Source organism: Diaphorina citri, unplaced genomic scaffold, assembly GCF_000475195.1.
Source record: "Diaphorina citri unplaced genomic scaffold, Diaci psyllid genome assembly version 1.1 scaffold5243, whole genome shotgun sequence".
Classification (NCBI taxonomy): domain Eukaryota; kingdom Metazoa; phylum Arthropoda; class Insecta; order Hemiptera; family Psyllidae; genus Diaphorina; species Diaphorina citri.
The window spans coordinates 6,191-22,991 of NW_007382619.1; the positions used below are offsets into that span (position 1 = coordinate 6,191).

General features: G+C 38.7%; 3 protein-coding genes and 1 non-coding gene across 5 annotated transcripts in view; 3 read left to right on the top strand and 1 right to left on the bottom strand.

Moving 5' to 3' along the window:
- Nucleotides 1–3,226: 3,226 nt before the first annotated feature.
- LOC113472388 overlaps nt 3,227–16,801 on the bottom strand; it is a 20,578-nt gene continuing 7,003 nt past the window's right edge. Inside the window, exon 2 of the mRNA XM_026832120.1 lies at nt 3,227–3,428. The gene's annotated coding sequence lies outside the window, so the exon portion shown is untranslated. The remainder of the gene's footprint in view (nt 3,429–16,801) is intronic.
- Nucleotides 4,996–10,038, top strand: LOC103521440. Of its 2 annotated transcripts, XM_026832118.1 has the most exons (4): nt 4,996–5,068; nt 6,125–6,308; nt 7,434–7,502; nt 9,787–10,038. In XM_026832118.1, exons 1-4 carry the CDS (start codon nt 5,051–5,053, stop codon nt 9,969–9,971), a joined length of 456 nt encoding a protein of 151 aa, XP_026687919.1. In that variant the 5' UTR covers nt 4,996–5,050; the 3' UTR covers nt 9,972–10,038. The 2 variants fall into 2 exon arrangements, with proteins under 2 accessions (XP_026687919.1, XP_008484773.1); XM_008486551.3 differs by lacking the exon at nt 7,434–7,502 and having other exon boundaries at nt 9,787–9,995.
- On the top strand, nt 8,002–8,074 carry Trnai-uau. The gene has a single exon. It is a non-coding gene; the product is annotated as a tRNA-Ile (tRNA).
- On the top strand, nt 11,959–15,188 carry LOC113472387 (uncharacterized protein DDB_G0272718-like). Its single transcript, XM_026832119.1, has 2 exons — nt 11,959–12,138; nt 14,937–15,188. The coding sequence occupies exons 1-2, from the start codon at nt 11,965–11,967 to the stop codon at nt 15,171–15,173; spliced, it is 411 nt and encodes a 136-aa protein (XP_026687920.1). The 5' UTR covers nt 11,959–11,964; the 3' UTR covers nt 15,174–15,188.

Sequence of the window (16,801 nt, forward strand, 5' to 3'; positions counted from 1 at the left end):
CTACCAGACTGTTAAAAAGATCTTAGGACCCGGCTTACCAGTTGTGTAAAAGATATTCTTTTTAGTCAAAAATAAACGGATAAAAAAAAAAAAAAAAAAATCCATCCACCAATCTCTTTGAGGATTCCGCAATTGGAGCGGATCACCAACCGGAAGGTGAGTTCTCCAATTAGGTGGTGGAGGTACACTAAATTGATAAGGTAAACTTAAAAAATAAAAGAAATTTTTCTTCCCTTTAACCAAAGTCCTAGGTGTTCAAAGATATGCGGCATTCTCCGGCAAGGATGAACAGTAATTTTTTTTTTTTTTTTTTTTTTTTTTTTAGCACAGCACACCACACTCACCCTTTATAGTAAATTTAATACATGTAACGGATGTGCATGTCCTGTCAGCCTTTTTTTTAGCGCCCCCCGGTGCCAACCAGGTCAGCCATTGCGCGAACTAACGGTACGTCTTCCAGGGCCAAGCTTAGGGTGGTAGCTGTTTTTAAACATGAGTAAAAAGCTAACGTTTATAAAGTTGCGCAATGAAAGCCCACAAGAGCCAATGCTAGGTCGTGGATTTACCCCTTCATAACACAGAGACGAAGAGCGGTTAGACTACTCTCGTATGATGCTCTACCCAGATACGATGGACTGCTGCGTCTGGTGTACGCGAGATACATCGTTCAAACAAAGTAGCGGATGCTTTATTCTATCTTTGTGCCGCCTGACTTTGTGTAGTAGAAATTTTTATTTTTTTTTATTATTATTTTATTATTATATATTATTATTTTTGATTGTAGCTAGCTAGCTACCGGTAGTTGATGCACACCTATGGTGGGAATTCTCTTCTTTAACTTTAATGAATGACGGGTTCAAGACTGACCCGCGTAGGTAGTAACCGGCCAGAGCCCGGCGGACGTGGCGGCGAGCCGGAACCGAGGACGGTGTGCGGTATCGCACAGACCCGCGGCCCTCGGTGCGGGGAGAGGCCGCTCTCAATCGGATGACCAGTCGCCGCAGGTGCGCCCGTGTGCCGAACAAGTGCGGGTACGGACCTGAAGGGCTCTCGAAAGCTAGCTTTGCGCCCTGCCGCTCGGAGCGGTCGGGCGACAGGCCAAAAAGTCATCCCTCGGGTCCAAAAGCCCCCCGGGAGGCCTTGCCCTCAGTGTTGGACGCCCCGCCCTGACTGAAGCGAACGGCCTGGATCGGCTTTCAAACCTAAGGAACGCCCCAGTGGCGTCCCTTCACACCTACCCTAGCTTGAAAGTAGAAAGGGCAAAACTGGCGAGCCAACCAGCCGACCCAACCCTAAAAGCACACCTCGCCCCACAACCCGCACGAGCCCTTTCCACCAACTCTTCCCCTACCCAACCAGCGAAGGACACCGCAAGACGACCCCTTCCTATGTCGGGCTCAAGACACAACAAAGGTGACAATCTTTTACTTATAATCTTATATTTATGATCATTATCTTACCAGACACGTATATGCGGCTGGGGATTTCGCCCTTTGCTCCTGTTTTCTTCTTCTTATTACCATCAAAGTCATCAAACATTCCTTTTCTATAACGTTTTGTTATTTCCATACTTCGTAAGTTTCTAGGTTTTCGGGGTTTAATTATAACCATTTAGAAGAAAAGACAAATAAACTCTGATCACAGGATTTTAAATGCAGGAAAAAGTTCAAGGAACTTAAAACTCTCATTTCAAGAAACATGTTCAAACGCGACTTGTCATCTAATCATGACTTCATCCTTATCGGTTCTATAACAACACAAAATTCAAAAATTCAGTAAATCATAACCACGAAATAAGCAAAAAAAAAAAAAAACAACGAAATAATAATTCAACCCTGAAAGTACACCTGAATAATTTAATTGTTGAATAGGAAAATCCTTTATTTATTGGGTACAGGTCGCTGAAGTGGAGTCAAAGTATGCCACGTGACAGACCTCGTGCTACTGAACGGAAGTGTGAGGAGCGTAGGAAGGAGAGGGCTGTAGGTGGAGAGGAGGGAGAAGGAAAGTATTACAAAGAAGGAGAGCGTAAGGACAGGACGGTGAGAAGGACGCGGCGCAGGGACCTCCTCTTTTTTGTGTGCCCCTCATTTATGTTCACAATAAATCCTTTTCCTTAAGATTATCTCGTCAACCGGTAAACCCAACTTTTTAATAATTATTTTCCAGCTTCACAGTTTTGGTATTTAGAGTCCAATTGTGAAGCTTTCTCATTTCAGCCTTTAAGGTTAAAAATAAACGGCAAGAATTACTTTTTTCAAGTTTCTCAAACATAGCCGTCATTTTTTCTTTACGTGTCTTTACGTACGTGTGTTTGTGTATAGTTCACAGCGGACGTTCCCTCGAAACCCTATCACTGCAGTACCGCATGCCCTCGCATACAACACCTGCAGACTCCAACTAAAATTGTTCACACAAATTTAAGTATTGTGTTCTCTTTTTAGAAAGGGCTCAAGACTTAAATAACCGACTTGTAGATTAACAATAAATGAGGTCAGCAGAAAATAAAGGATAAAGATTATAAGTACATAAGGGTTGATTCTAGTCCATTTCCCCCACTGGGACCTAGTTGAGAAGTCCCTTTGCGTCTAGAAGTGGGTCCGCAACCTCTTGTGTTGAACTTTGTCAGCTTCACATCAGGTAGGACATAATGTTGCACACTAGTAACGACATGGTGTCCACATTGGCGACTGATATTGATCTTGTGCTTACGATGTCAGACGACTGAGGTACACACCCCCCCCCTGTGAACCGGAAATAGACATTACATATTACACAGACATAGCCAAAAAAGACGACTTTATCTTGGAAACCAACAGGGAGTAAAAAGTTGTTCTTTGTTCGAACTGGCTAAAACTACTTTAAAGAACGCCAACTTTAAGAACACCTTTGTCAATCGAATGACTCCCAACTGTAGCGTCGATGAATTTTTGACAGTGCAAGAGAGGACTAAGTTTTACTGCGCGCTAAGTTTTCAATACGGAGAATGCGGCCGCGACTTAGGTGCATGTTTCTTGTCCAAATGGTGATCACTTTAACTTTTGACATAACGGTTAGTTATGTATTCTGGAATAAATGTAATCTGGCACTCTCATTTCCCTGAACAAGTCAGAGTAAGATCGTCATATTAATAATAATTACAAAGAATCCCCTAGTTGGAATCTCACGTTGTGGGTTCGACTTCTTTTCAAAATATTATTGCAGACTAAAATGCATAACGCGCTTATTCTGTTTTAAGATTTAAATTTAAAGGCTTTATTTTTATTGATTTTTATCCAAAGCAGAAAACAATACAATGTAGGTACGAAACAAAAAAGAAAAAAGCAAAAAAACATGATTGTGTGCGAATAAAAAATAATAGAAAGTAATAATAATTGCAAACTGTGATCAAAACAAATAGTTCAAAGAAGGAATCAAGAAGTATTTTGGTCATTAGTCTCTATTGTAAGTGATTGATTTGTCCAATTCATTGAAATTTTAAAAATCTCTTGAGATTGTCGCGAAAGATGTTCATAAAGTTTACATTGGGTAACCATGCATTTAGATGATATTCGTGGATGCCTTCTATTATTTTTCCACTCTTTTCATATTTTATATCGGAAAATGAATGATCCTCGAAGTAGATGGTAAAGTCGGGAAGATTCAAGAATTCTTTGCAAAAGAATGTAACTTCTATGGCGTTGTCATCTTTTCCTTTCTTTTTTTCCACGGTAAATTTCTCCTTTGTGTTTATTGTTACCTCGGAATCGGAGTTAAATGTGAATGCGTTACTAGATGTTAAGTTGAAAATGACTAAAGTGTCTTCTTGAGATAAGGTCAACAAAAAGGATTGATTATTAGGAACATGAAAGCTCGTATTCTGACCTGTCTCTATATTAGAAAAAGTAAAAACTGTGGTAATATTATCCGATAAGATGTCCACTTTTAAAGAATATTCGGATAGATCTAGAGATATTTTTAACTTATCATCTTCACGTGAAATAGTAACGTTCTTCTCATGTTCAGCTGTGGTATTGACATGAAAATACCAATCAAAGTAACCTCCTTCGATAATATCATCTTTAAATCCATTGTTAATTAATCCCCAGAACCTCGTTCCGTACGCTGGTACTGTTTCTGGTCGACAGGAAACACAAGCGAGTACACCTAACAAAATCCAACATATCATTGAATCAGTCATTTTGAAGTCGAAATCTTGTAGTTTAACAAAAATTCAAGCTAGGCGTCCTAGGAAAAGGTAAAAATACTGCGTTTATTTGATGATATTAACTATCAAGGTATTGAAGTTATCTCGCGAACAATAAAAAATATTATATTTCAATTAATGACAAACCAAACACAATACTGAAGTGTGAAAATATCCGTTTTTACAATTGATGTACTTTATCCGCACTAATTTGACAAACTATAAGCTAAGAGTGGTTTCCATCGCCTTTTATATGAAAAATCCCGTTAAATTAATATCTTAGGTACATATTATATAGTTTGATTTTATTAACCTTCCTTTTTAATCTTCTTATGCTTCCATGTCTACAATAATAGTGAAAGCACTGTAATATCTGGGAAATGAAAATTTGGCGTTGAAAAACATTCTAAATTTTGATTTCAACCGCAACGCACCACATATGTACAGTTGTTGGTCAACTTCCCAGTTATTTATATGAACTTGTAAAGTGATCACGGGGAAAGTTGTAAGGGCTGCTGACGCCTCTAAACTTACATTGGTGACATTACACACAATACGGATAAAAGACCATTATGTTTTAGTGTGAGTTAAACTGGCTCCAAACCTGGCCGAATTCGAGTATGAATAGCGAATTGCGAGGAAAATTTGTGTAGTTCATCAGCAGAAATTATTGGTCCCCTCTGGAATTTTACTTCCTGGAAAATTGTTCTGTTAATAAGGTAGATTCCAAAAACTGTAAATGGTTCCTTGTGAATGTGCGAAATAATATTGAAATTTTACCGTTTATTGCGCTTATCTTGAGAGGTACGATTTGTAGTTTTTTATTAATTCCAATATGATATAAATGTAGTGTTTCAATCGAAAATGGAAAATCCTATACAGGTAAATATTGTTTGAAACTTTCAAGATGGGATTTTGCTTGCTTTTCAACCTCTTTTCGGTTGTGTAACCACGTTTGGGCAGGCAATACAAATGGTACTTTGAAAAAGCTTTCCTCTGAAAACCTCAGAAATGTCACTGCGGAAATAGACCGCTTTAGATTCTTTACATGGTAAAAATTCAGTTCTATTTCATCACTTCAATCTAATCCGCACCTAACATGTTCAAAATCCACCAAGTCATTCCAGTAGTAAGCCTAGTTTTCAAGCTTTACCTTGTCTCAATATGTACCTACTGAAGAGAACGTTTAAGGTTAAATCAGGCATTGGACTAATCTTCCCCAAGTGTTTACTTTCATTAAATTGCGATCTAATTTGTTATTCAAATGAGTGAATCCTAACGGAGAAAATTAACCTTTTAATTAGTATGTGCATGATTTACGGAGGCATTTCAATTATCTGACATTGCTTCTGCTTTTCTCACAGTAGGACTAGTGTTAAGTTTAAAGTACAGGAAATGGGCAGGTAGCTACTTATCAAGTAGCAAAGATCCAAAGGTCAATTAGTGAGCTGAGTGTTCTAACGTACACACATACCCCACTCTTCTGATTTTATCATGACAAGTATTCTTCTGTTAATCGTGTGAGGAGGTTTTGATTTATTTACCTACTTTAGATGCAATTACAGTGGGGGATTTTGTTATTTTTCCTGTTAATCGTGTGAGGAGGTTCTGATTTATTAACCTACTTAAATCCAGTTACAGTGGGGGATTTTGTTACTTTTCCAACTGCTAGCTAGCAGTGCTAACAAAATCTTCAATTGTAATAATGAGTGGGTACTTACCCTTGAGTAAATTAGGAGGCACAAACATTACATCATTTTCAACATTTTCTTAGCTTCGAAAAAAGTTTTTTTTTTTTTTCAAATGAGTTTTTCAGTTTGAAATGATACAAATTAATTTACACATCAAGTTTTTATCTTGCCAACCCTCATTTAGGATAGAGTTTCAATTTAAATTTGATGTCCCCACTTTTCATTTCAATGTTACCCTCTGTTACAGGACTTGGAATTTCTTGATTTGTCCAACATCAATGAATCGGACAAGCACCAGTTGCAATTGGTCCTGTATGCACCCAATCCCAATGCACGATATCCAGAGTTACCATGGTGTGGAAGTATGCCCGTGTTGCATCTCGTGGAACCCCCACCACCTCCGTTAGACTGGATGTCACAGCAGCAATATGGTAAGGAAGCCACATGATGTATTATTTTTATTTCTAAGGCGGCTAAGAGCCTATTCTCACTTGTAATGAGTTTCACCCATTTTTCCCCCAAATGTCTTGCAGGCAATGTCATTTAAATGAGGGTGTTCCGACTACATGTTCTTTCTGCAAAACACTTTTTTTCTCTCAATATGATTTCTGAATGATAAGTGGGAATGGGCTCTAAGGCTACTGTTTCACTTGATCATATTAGATTATATTACCATTTCTAGACTTTTAATGGGACATTTAGCTTCTTTTATGTGTCAACTTAATTTTATAATATAAGATTCCATAATGTAGCAATGAGCAACATGGGAAAATATTGCATGATTAGTTGTAAATATGTGGTTGATATGTAAAGTAATGCAAAGCTCTATGAAACAGGCTTGTTCAGCTCTCTTCACTGTTGTTTAAAATGCTAGGTAATCCTTTCTAAACCATTAGTGAAATGAAAGAAATCTTACATATTCAAAATACACATTGTTGCTTTAGATTAGAATATTTTAGAAGAAACAACAACACTTATCTGCAAACTAGTCAGCTCCCATGGCGTAGTGGTCACTGCACTCGCCTTGCATGTGGGAGACCCAGGTTTGATTCCCGGCGGAGTCAAGAAATTTGTATCATGCAAATGATTGATTCCGTGACTGGCTGTTGCGGGGCCCACTCAGCCTCGTGAGAAATATTTTCTCTCGCTTTTAGTTTTCATTTCTTCGGAACACGCTTCAGGCACGATATTAGTTTTCAGGGGCGAAGCCAAGAGAGCGCGAAGCGCGACCTCATGCACATACCGCGAAGCCCCGGGAGCGCGCAGCGCGACCGTAAACAAGGGAGCGCGAAGCGCGACCACTTATCTGCAAACTGTGTAGCTGTAGAAGAAGGAATATGAATTTTACCTCCCCCATGTCCTAGATTTAATATTCCAAACAGTTCAAGTTTGCAGTGCTTTTGTCTAGCTATTCTAATTTCCTTTAATAAAAATGATTTCTTTATTTTATTTACTACTTTTTTTTTCAACACAGAAAATAGTTTTTAGTCATTGTTTTGAAATGAACGTGCTATGCTCATATCGTAATATTTTACCCATATTGTGCAACCCAACAGGCCTGGTTCATCCAACGCACATAATTACTGGACCTTGCACTTGGTATTCGACACATTCAAACCCTACAGGTTAGGACTGTGCTTGGGGTGTTTGTTTGGGTGTGTTCACATTGGGTTTTTGGTGCCTATCCTATCTTACTAATGGAGATGTGTAAACTCATAATTTACATAGCTCTTGAATCATTTTCTTTTGTTTACTTACCCACAGTTTTTGCTTGATTTCAACGATTATGTACTTACCTTTCAAGATCTACATAATTATTATGTACTTTAGTACTTATTTAAGTTACTTACTTACTTACTCATAATTAACAATCTTGTCCTCTGCATATTTTTGCTCTACTTAATTTAAGTACCTCTTTTTACTATATGCACTGGTGTGTTCTAAGTTTGTTGTAGCACTTGTTTTTCTTGTTCAGGTTTTTGGCATTTTTTTCTTTCAATTAACATTATGGATAGGGTAACACATTAACAATTTTCATAAACTTCTATTAGCCAATGTTTTTGTGTCTTTTTTGAAAAAAAAAAAAAAGGTTTGTTAGGGGGAACTTTAAGAATAAAGGAGCCAGCCTAGTTAGCTTAGTTGGTAGTGCGTCTGCCTTATAAGCACTAGGCCGCGGGTTCGATTCCCGCCCGGGGCGGATTTTATCCTGCTGGGATAATGTTTGTTCTCGGAACGGCTGGCTTTCTCCTATCCTGTCTTCCTTCTCTCTTCAATTTCGGGACGATAAGACCATAGCAGTTACAGTTCCCTCTGTCAAACCTTTTAAATAATAATAATAATGGCCTCATTGTTCTGATATTTAAGAGAAAAAGATAGGAGAAAGCCAGCCTTTCCGAGTGCAAACCTTCTCTGTTTATCATGAAATTGGCCCCAGATGGTAATCAATTCCACAAACCAACACTTACAAGGCAGGCATATCAGGTTCCTCCACAATCATCAGCAAATGTTTGTTCTGAATTTTTGAATTCACTTTGCAAACATTTGGGGCAAAACTTGTGGAATAGTAAAGGTTGAATCTGTGTGAACAGCTGTATTGCAGGCCAAGATGTATTGTCTTGGTTTTAAAGTTCACATGTTTCAAACATTTCAAATAAACTCATGGTTCAAACTAATGTCTTTTCAAATTTAATGTTAAGTTTCATCACCAAAATTGAAATTACATAAGTAATCTTTTTGTCTCTAAGAATCTTGTTCGGTTTTCCAAGCATTTTAGACTTCTCTTTTGGTATGATTCACTTCAATTTTTAACAGTATGCATTATTTTCGAAATTTTATAAATTTTAAACCTAAATTTTTGATCAGTTGTTTTCAAACTAATGTCTTTTCAAATTTAATGTTAAGTTTCATTACTAAAATTGAAATTACATAAGTAAGTAATCTTTTTCTTTTTGTCTCAAAGAATCTTGTTCGGTTTCCAAGCATTTTAGACTTGTCTTTTGGTATGATTCACTTCAATTTTTAACAGTATGCATTATTTTCGAAATTTTATAAATTTTAAACCTAAATTTTTGATCAGTTGTACTGAAGATGCCACCAAGAGATGGCAAAACATGTCAACTCATTATAGCAATTGTAAGTTTGATATAGTGTTTTCCATGTAACCTATGTAACTACATATTATAAATACAGGGTGTGGCATAAGTCAATTGTAAGTTTGGTATAGTGTTTTCCATGTAACCTATGTAACTACATATTATAAATACAGGGTGTGGCATAAGTCTGGCCAAGGCCAAATATCTCCCGTTTGGCTTTAGGTACTAAATTGAAATTTTGTATGGTGTAATGGTTTATTGTATTTTCCATGTACCTTACAATAAACCATTACACCATACAAAATTTCAATTTCGTACCTAAAGCCAAACGGGAGATATTTGACCTTGGCTGGACTTTTGTTTATCCAATATCACAAAACATGTCAACTCATTATAGCAATTGTAAGCAATTGGCAAAACATGTCAACTCATTATAGCAAATTTGCCGCACCCTGTACAATTGTAAGTAGTGTTTTCCATGTAACCTATGTAACTACATATTATAAATACAGGGTGTGGCATAAGTCCGGCCAAGGCCAAATATCTCCCGTTTGCCTTTGGGTACTAAATTGAAATTTTGTATGGTGTAATGGTTTATTGTAAGGTACTTGGAAAATTTGCCGCACCCTGTATACAATTTTAATTATCCTAGTCAAGTGAAGACAAAGTAATCTAATTCATTCTTCATTTAGTATGGATTATTTGTGACAAGTAATTTGATTTAGTATGGATTATTTGTGAACTGTTGGGAAACGAAAGTTTTCAGTTTGTACTAAGCTTATGACTATTGTTTATCCAATGTCCTCTCCCCCTACAGGTCCCAGTGAAGATGGCGAGCCCCTGGTGAATGGCACAGTGGACGAGGAGGAGGAAGGTCTGGAGGTGGAAGAGGACGAGGGAGGAGCCCATGTGTACCCGGGTGCACCCGCAGCCCAGGCCCCACCTCCGGCCAGTGTGGCCTCAGTACCCCCTGTTTATCCACCGCCCTTCTCCAATGTGTAAGTATTCGATCAGCATTTTCCCTCAAGGTTAAGGTTCCAATGTGTACATAGTTGTTTGTGTAATTTGACTTTTTTTTTATTATTTGCTGTTGACACGACATACACTCTGACTTGGATTTTTCTCAACACAAAAAGTATTGGAATCTGTCCAAATTTCCATTTTCGGTCAAAAATTTCCAAGCCGACAAATGTTGTGTCCACACATAGTTGACAGATTGACGTCAGTTGAACTTTCCACACTGCCTTGACAACATAGATTCACCTCATCAATCTATAACGATCAATGGCCGGTTGTCTATGTGTGCACACAGCTTAATAGCTATCTTTCTTTTCCGGTTAACTCTACTTGTTAAGTAGGTCGTTCGCGCCCACTCGGGTGGATTAATTAAGAGGTACAGCTTAATAGCTTTCAGGTAGTTGATTATGGAGTCAATGCCCTCCGGACTGGACTGTCAGTCCAATGTGTAAGTATTTGATCAGTATTTTCCCTCAAGGTTAAGGTTCCAATGTGTACGTAGTTGTTTGTGTAATTTGACTTTTTTTTAATCTTATTATTTGCTTTTGACACAACATACACTCTGACTTGGATTTTTCTCAACACATAAAGGATTGGAATCTGTCCAAATTTTCATTTTAGGTCATAAATTTCCAAGCCGACAAATGTTGTGTCCACACATAGTCGACAGATTGACGTCAATTGAACTTTCCACACTGCCTTGACAACATAGATTCACCTCATCAATCTATAATGATCAATGGCCGGTTGACTATGTGTGCACACAGCTTAATAGCTATCTTTTTTTTTCCAGTTAACTCTATTTGTTAAGTAGGTCGTTCACGCCGACTCGGGTGGATTAATTAAGAGGTACAGCCTACAGCTTACTTAATAGCTTTCAGGTAGTTGATTATGGAGTCAATGCCCTCCAGACTGTCAGTCAGTGCCAGAGGGGTAGGTAGGGAGGCGCGGATGTTGGTATGCAGATGACAGGACAGGATGTGTAAGAACGGTAAGAGGATCGCCACAAAGGCAAGAACAGACATACATACAGATAAAGGCCAAGTGTCCCCCCCCACCCCCACATGGAGTCAGCAGACTGTAGCATTGTGTTTCTAGTTATAGTCAGCGTTACACCTGTGGTACAGCAATGATCACACGTTTATACAGGATGGACTACACTCGACTGTTCTAGTTGTGTTCTCCACGCCTGGGTGAGATCTGTGTTCCCTGAAGAGTTGATACAGGGTCACCTCTTCACCCTGGATCTTAGTTGGGGAACGTACATTTGAAAAATATAAACACGTCTCAGAAAATAGGAAATAAAAGAACGAGCTGAAGAATAAATAACAATTAGATGTTCAGTCCAAAGAGGCTCCAAATATCCCAGCAACTCGGGAAAGATTTTCTCTTGTGTTGTGAATTTAAACACACTAACTTGTTAAAACCAACCTCAGACGTCACAACATACGCTCCCGTACGCCATGACGTCACTATACCAAAGCTCCCTTGCAGGCGACACTGTTATGTGTGTTGTGTGCATGCATTTCTGTGCATTTCTTATTTACTGCCGATACAACTCTTTGAACTTTTTCATTAGAACGGCAAATAAAAATTGAATTTTCGACCTTACTCTTTCGAAGTGTTAACCTGAGATTTAGGTTTTTGACAACTTCGACCTTTTATTAATAATTTTCACCCAAATGCAACTGCTCTATTAGAATTCCTTTTCCTAAATACACTTGTATTTACTCCCCGTGTTTTTCTCCTCCAGGACCCTGCGCAGGAAGAGTGGCAGGACAGGAATGGAGAGGAAGAACATTATGAAGAGGAAGAGGGAGGAGAGGTGGATGTCGGAGAGGAAGGATGCGAGGAGTGTGAAGCAAGTCATCGTGCTCCAGACAGTGCACCGTATGAAACTGAGGTGAGTGCTGGACATGGTTATTTATTTTCTAACTGGATAAGGTTACGTTCTCGTGTGTTCCCAGGCGGTAGTCCCATGTACCTCCCCTCGCCTCATTCCCATCACATGTACCACCCACACCATGCTGGGCCCCCACCCCCCCAGATGTATCCGCCTATGTACCCGGGCCCTCCACCCCCTCCCCCGGTACACCAGGCTATGCCCCCTGTTACGCATGTGGAGGAAACCATGCAACAACAATCCTATATGGTGAGTGAGAATAGACAGGGCTAGGCTAGGCTTAAACGAAACAATTAGACCACACAGTCCTATGAAGTTGACGCCACATAAACATCCTCAAAGAAACTCACTTGTAGGAGACACTGGTGCGACTTGTAGCATGACATCTCAACTATTTGAACTTTTTCTTTAGAACCTATGAAGTTGACGCCACATAAACATCCTCAAAGAAACTCACTTGCAGGAGACACTGGTGCAACTTGTAGCATGACATCTCAACTATTTGAACTTTTTCTTTAGAACATCAAATTAAAAGTTAACTTTCATCCTCTTAAAGCTATTTTTTTTTTCGTCGTTTTGACTTCAGATTTGCATTTTCACAACTTTTCATGTACGAATGGACTATATTTTATTGGACTTGGTTTTTATCCTTCTTTAGAACATCAAATAAAAAGTTAACCTTCATCCTCTTGAAGCTACTTTTTTTCGTCGTTTTGACTTCAGATTTGCATTTTCACAACTTTTCATGTACGAATGGACTATATTTGATTGGACTTGGTTTTTATCCAAGTGTACTTATATCCTTTAACCTTAGTTTTTCTTCTAATCACTCCCTTACCCCCGCTTATCTTCCTCATTCTTATCATAGAATCGGAGAAGTAATATCTCTGTCAATAGAGAGGGGGGTTACATAAAAAACGAGCATTCCAGTTTGAGAAAGAGTGTATTCTTTACCTTGTGTTGAATACACTAATGAATGTGCTATGCTTATATCGTAATATTTTACCCATATTGTGCAACTCAACAGGCCTGGTTCATCCAACGCACATAATTACTTTCAACAAAGAAAATAGTTTTTAGTCATTGTTTTGAAATGAACGTGCTATGCTCATATCGTAATATTTTACCCATATTGTGCAACTCAACAGGCCTGGTTCATCCAACGCACATAATTACTGGACCTTGCACTTGGTATTCAACACATTCAAACCTTAGTTTTTCGTCTAATTACTCCCTCACCACCGCTTATCTTCTTCATTCTTATCATAGAAGCGGAGAAGTAAGATCTCTGTCAATAGAGAGGAGGGTTACATAAAAAACGAGCATTCCAGTTTGAGAAAGAGTGTATTCTTTACCTTGTGTTGAATACACTTTGGTTATAGCTGGGAACATGTGTAAACACTGAATGATAAACTTCTTTTATTTTTCCTTGTTCTTCTTTCTTTTCTAATTGACATTGTACAAATTTGTAGTAATCGTTGAAATGTTTCATTTTGTACAGTAAAAAAAGTTAAGTCAGTACAGCTGAAAGTGGTCGAAAACTGTCAAAATTAGGTCAAAACTCATCTAACTGTTACTCCATTGGTAATGAAAAGTATTTTGTGGGTGTGTTCACATTGGGTTTTTGGTGCCTATCCTATCTTACTAATGGAGATGTGTAAACTCATAATTTACACAGCTCTTGAATCATTTTCTTTTGTTTACTTACCCACAGGGTACTTGTGCAGAAGTCACGTCCGTGGAATATTGCTACCAAAGGAACTGGCACAAACAAGCAGTGACCCTGGTTATTATAGGGTTAGGTTAAACACAAGAAGGAGTTTTCCCAATTAGAGCAGTGATTAGTGTTATTATAGGGTTAGGTTAAATACAAAAAGGAGCTTTTCTTTTCCACGGACGTGACTTCTGCATAATTTTCCCGATATCATTTTTAGATCCATTGTTAGTGACATGTCCCTCGAAGCTCGTTTCGTACGCTGGTTCTGTTTCTGGTCGACAGGAAACACAAGCGAGTACACCTAACAAAATCCAACATATCATTGAATCTGCCACATAAACATCCTCAAAGAAACTCACTTGCAGGAGACACTGGTGCGACTTGTAGCATGACATCTCAACTATTTGAACTTTTTCTTTAGAACATCAAATAAAAAGTTAACTTTCATCCTCTTAAAGCTATTTTTTTTTTTTGTCGTTTTGACTTCAGATTTGCATTTTCACAACTTTTCATGTACGAATGGACTATATTTTATTGGACTTGGTTTTTATCCAAGTGTACCTTTTTTTTCGTCGTTTTGACTTCAGATTTGCATTTTCACAACTTTTCATGTACGAATGGACTATATTTTATTGGACTTGGTTTTTATCCAAGTGTACTTATATCCTTTAACCTTAGTTTTTCTTCTAATCACTCCCTCACCCCCGCTTATCTTTTTCATTCTTATCATAGAAGCGGAGAAGTAAGATCTCTGTCAATAGAGAGGGGGGTTACATAAAAAACGAGCATTCCAGTTTGAGAAAGTATCACTCCCTCACCCCCGCTTATCTTCTTCATTCTTATCATAGAAGCGGAGAAGTAAGATCTCTGTCAATAGAGAGGGGGGTTACATAAAAAACGAGCATTCCAGTTTGAGAAAGAGTGTATTCTTTACCTTGTGTTGAATACACTTTGGTTATAGCTGGGAACATGTGTAAACACTGAATGATAAACTTCTTTTATTTTTCCTTGTTCTTCTTTCTTTTCTAATTGACATTGTACAAATTTGTAGTAATCATTGAAATGTTTCATTTTGTACACAGTAAAAAAAGTTCAGTCAGTACAGCTGAAAGTGGTTGAAAACTGTCAAAATTAGGTCAAAACTCATCTAACTGTTACTCCATTGGTAATGAAAAGTATTTTTTGGAGGGTTTTAGCTATGATTTTGAAGGGGTCTTCTCATTTATTTTCAATGTCTCTTGCCATTTAAAGTACGATGTGCTAGTGTCACTTTCTTAATGGAACAGTGACCTCACTAAGCAATAAACCAACACCTTAACTTTCCCAACAGCAACACCAAATGGATCACCAACATCACCATCAACAGGGAGCCAAGTCCTCGCCTCATCACCACCAACAGCACCACTCTGCCCCGCACCATCAACACGGGTATCAACAGCCAGCCACCCTTGCTACTAATGCCGCCCCTGCACCCAATGCTGCGGCTAAACATCAGGTGCCGGCCCCCGCCCAACCGCAGGCCCCCATGGAGCCTCATTCTGCTCATCCTCAACAGCAGGTAAAATAGAACATATCATGTTTATACTGCTAGAAGTAGTGCAATAGTCCTAAACTAAAGTGGACGCAGCTCACAAGGGATCAGGAAGAGACCGCCTTAACATAATAATAATTATACTGCTAGAATGAGACTGAAAAGTCCCTTTACTCTCATGGTCTATCTATGTAAATAAGGTCTTAAGTAATTGATTGGCAATACAGTTTTACAATTCACTAGTGGTAAACCTGTTCTTTGTACGGGATCAGCGCGGCGTAAGAGGCATAACTTTGAATCGCCGTCATTTTGAATCAGGAGAGAACGTGACAGTTTTAAGTAGTCTATGTCACCCTTAGTAGCTAACTGTTCCACAAGAAATTTCAACCGCAAGAAATTTCATCAAAATCGGTCAAGCTGTTTTCTTGTGAAAAGAGGACAACCAAAGGTCTATTTCAGCAGAACAGACAGACAAACAGACATACATACAGATAAAGGCCAAGTGTCCCCCCCCACCCCCACATGGAGTCAGCAGACTGTAGCATTGTGTTTCTAGTTATAGTCAGCGTTACACCTGTGGTACAGCAATGATCACACGTTTATACAGGATGGACTACACTCGACTGTTCTAGTTGTGTTCTCCACGCCTGGGTGAGATCTGCGTTCCCTGAGGAGTTGATACAGGGTCACACCTCTTTACCCTGTATCTTAGTTTGGGAACGTACATTCTACGAAATTTATCAATTCGTGGCGTTAATAAAAGTTAAAACTGACGACTCTTTTCGGTCGTTCAATTATTCTGCTGCGACGCTGTCTGAGTGCTGTCTGAGTTTTGTAAATTGTTTTATTTTATTACAAATGGTGTTACCTACCTCGGTGGTGTAGTGGTCAAGGTGCTCGCAGCCCCCCTGAGGCGAGTCGAAGACAAGAATGGTGAACTGTTATCAGGACTTTTGTGTGTGTGTTATGTGGTAAATAAAAATAATAATGATAATCTTATTTTTTATGTAGGTTGGTTTCATTACTTGTTCACTTTATATTGTTGGATCCATCGAAACCTATCGCCCGTGCAGTCGTACTTTCGCGATCCGGCGCCCCAAGCTAACGGCAGGCTAATTTAATGTTTCCCAGTTTACACCGCCAACAAAGTAACGACACTTTATTTTTGTCGCCATCTTGTGATTAGAACTCCTTTTTTTTTTTTTTTTTTTTTGTTTTTGTTTTGTTTTTTTTTATCTGAGTGAACCAAGGTTCGATTCATCTTGCCCCTTTAGCTCTCGGAAGACATAGAACACCTTGTGCTCAACGCTTGAACATTCAGCTTTGTGAAGTTCCACGTCGTTGTCTTGCTTACCATTGAGAAAGCTACCACTGGCAGACCATTGCGAAGCCAGAGGGACCAAGCAAAAACCAGCTCCAGTGCGGAAGCTCTGGACGCCCTCTCCTTCTCTTTTTAATTCAGTCTATTCTAAACTAAATAAACATTATTACTATGTACTTATCACGCGATAATAAATATGACGAGCGTATCCTGACTTTTCAGGGAAAATGAGCGAGTCGTCATCCGATGATGATAATAAACACCAGTTTAAGAGTTTAATTTAACTCCTATTTTAAGGGTATGGAGCCGACCCTAACTTGGGTGCGGGAGGACAAATTGGCTT

Coding starts and splice junctions, on each gene's coding strand:
- LOC103521440 (XM_026832118.1), top strand. Junction 6,309..7,433: donor GATGTCACAGCAGCAATATG/GTAAGGAAGCCA, acceptor GCAACCCAACAG/GCCTGGTTCATCCAACGCAC. Junction 7,503..9,786: donor GACACATTCAAACCCTACAG/GTTAGGACTGTG, acceptor CTCCCCCTACAG/GTCCCAGTGAAGATGGCGAG.
- LOC113472387 (XM_026832119.1), top strand. CDS start 11,965: ATGTACCTCCCCTCGCCTCATTCCCATCACATGTACCACCCACACCAT. Junction 12,139..14,936: donor TGCAACAACAATCCTATATG/GTGAGTGAGAAT, acceptor CTTTCCCAACAG/CAACACCAAATGGATCACCA.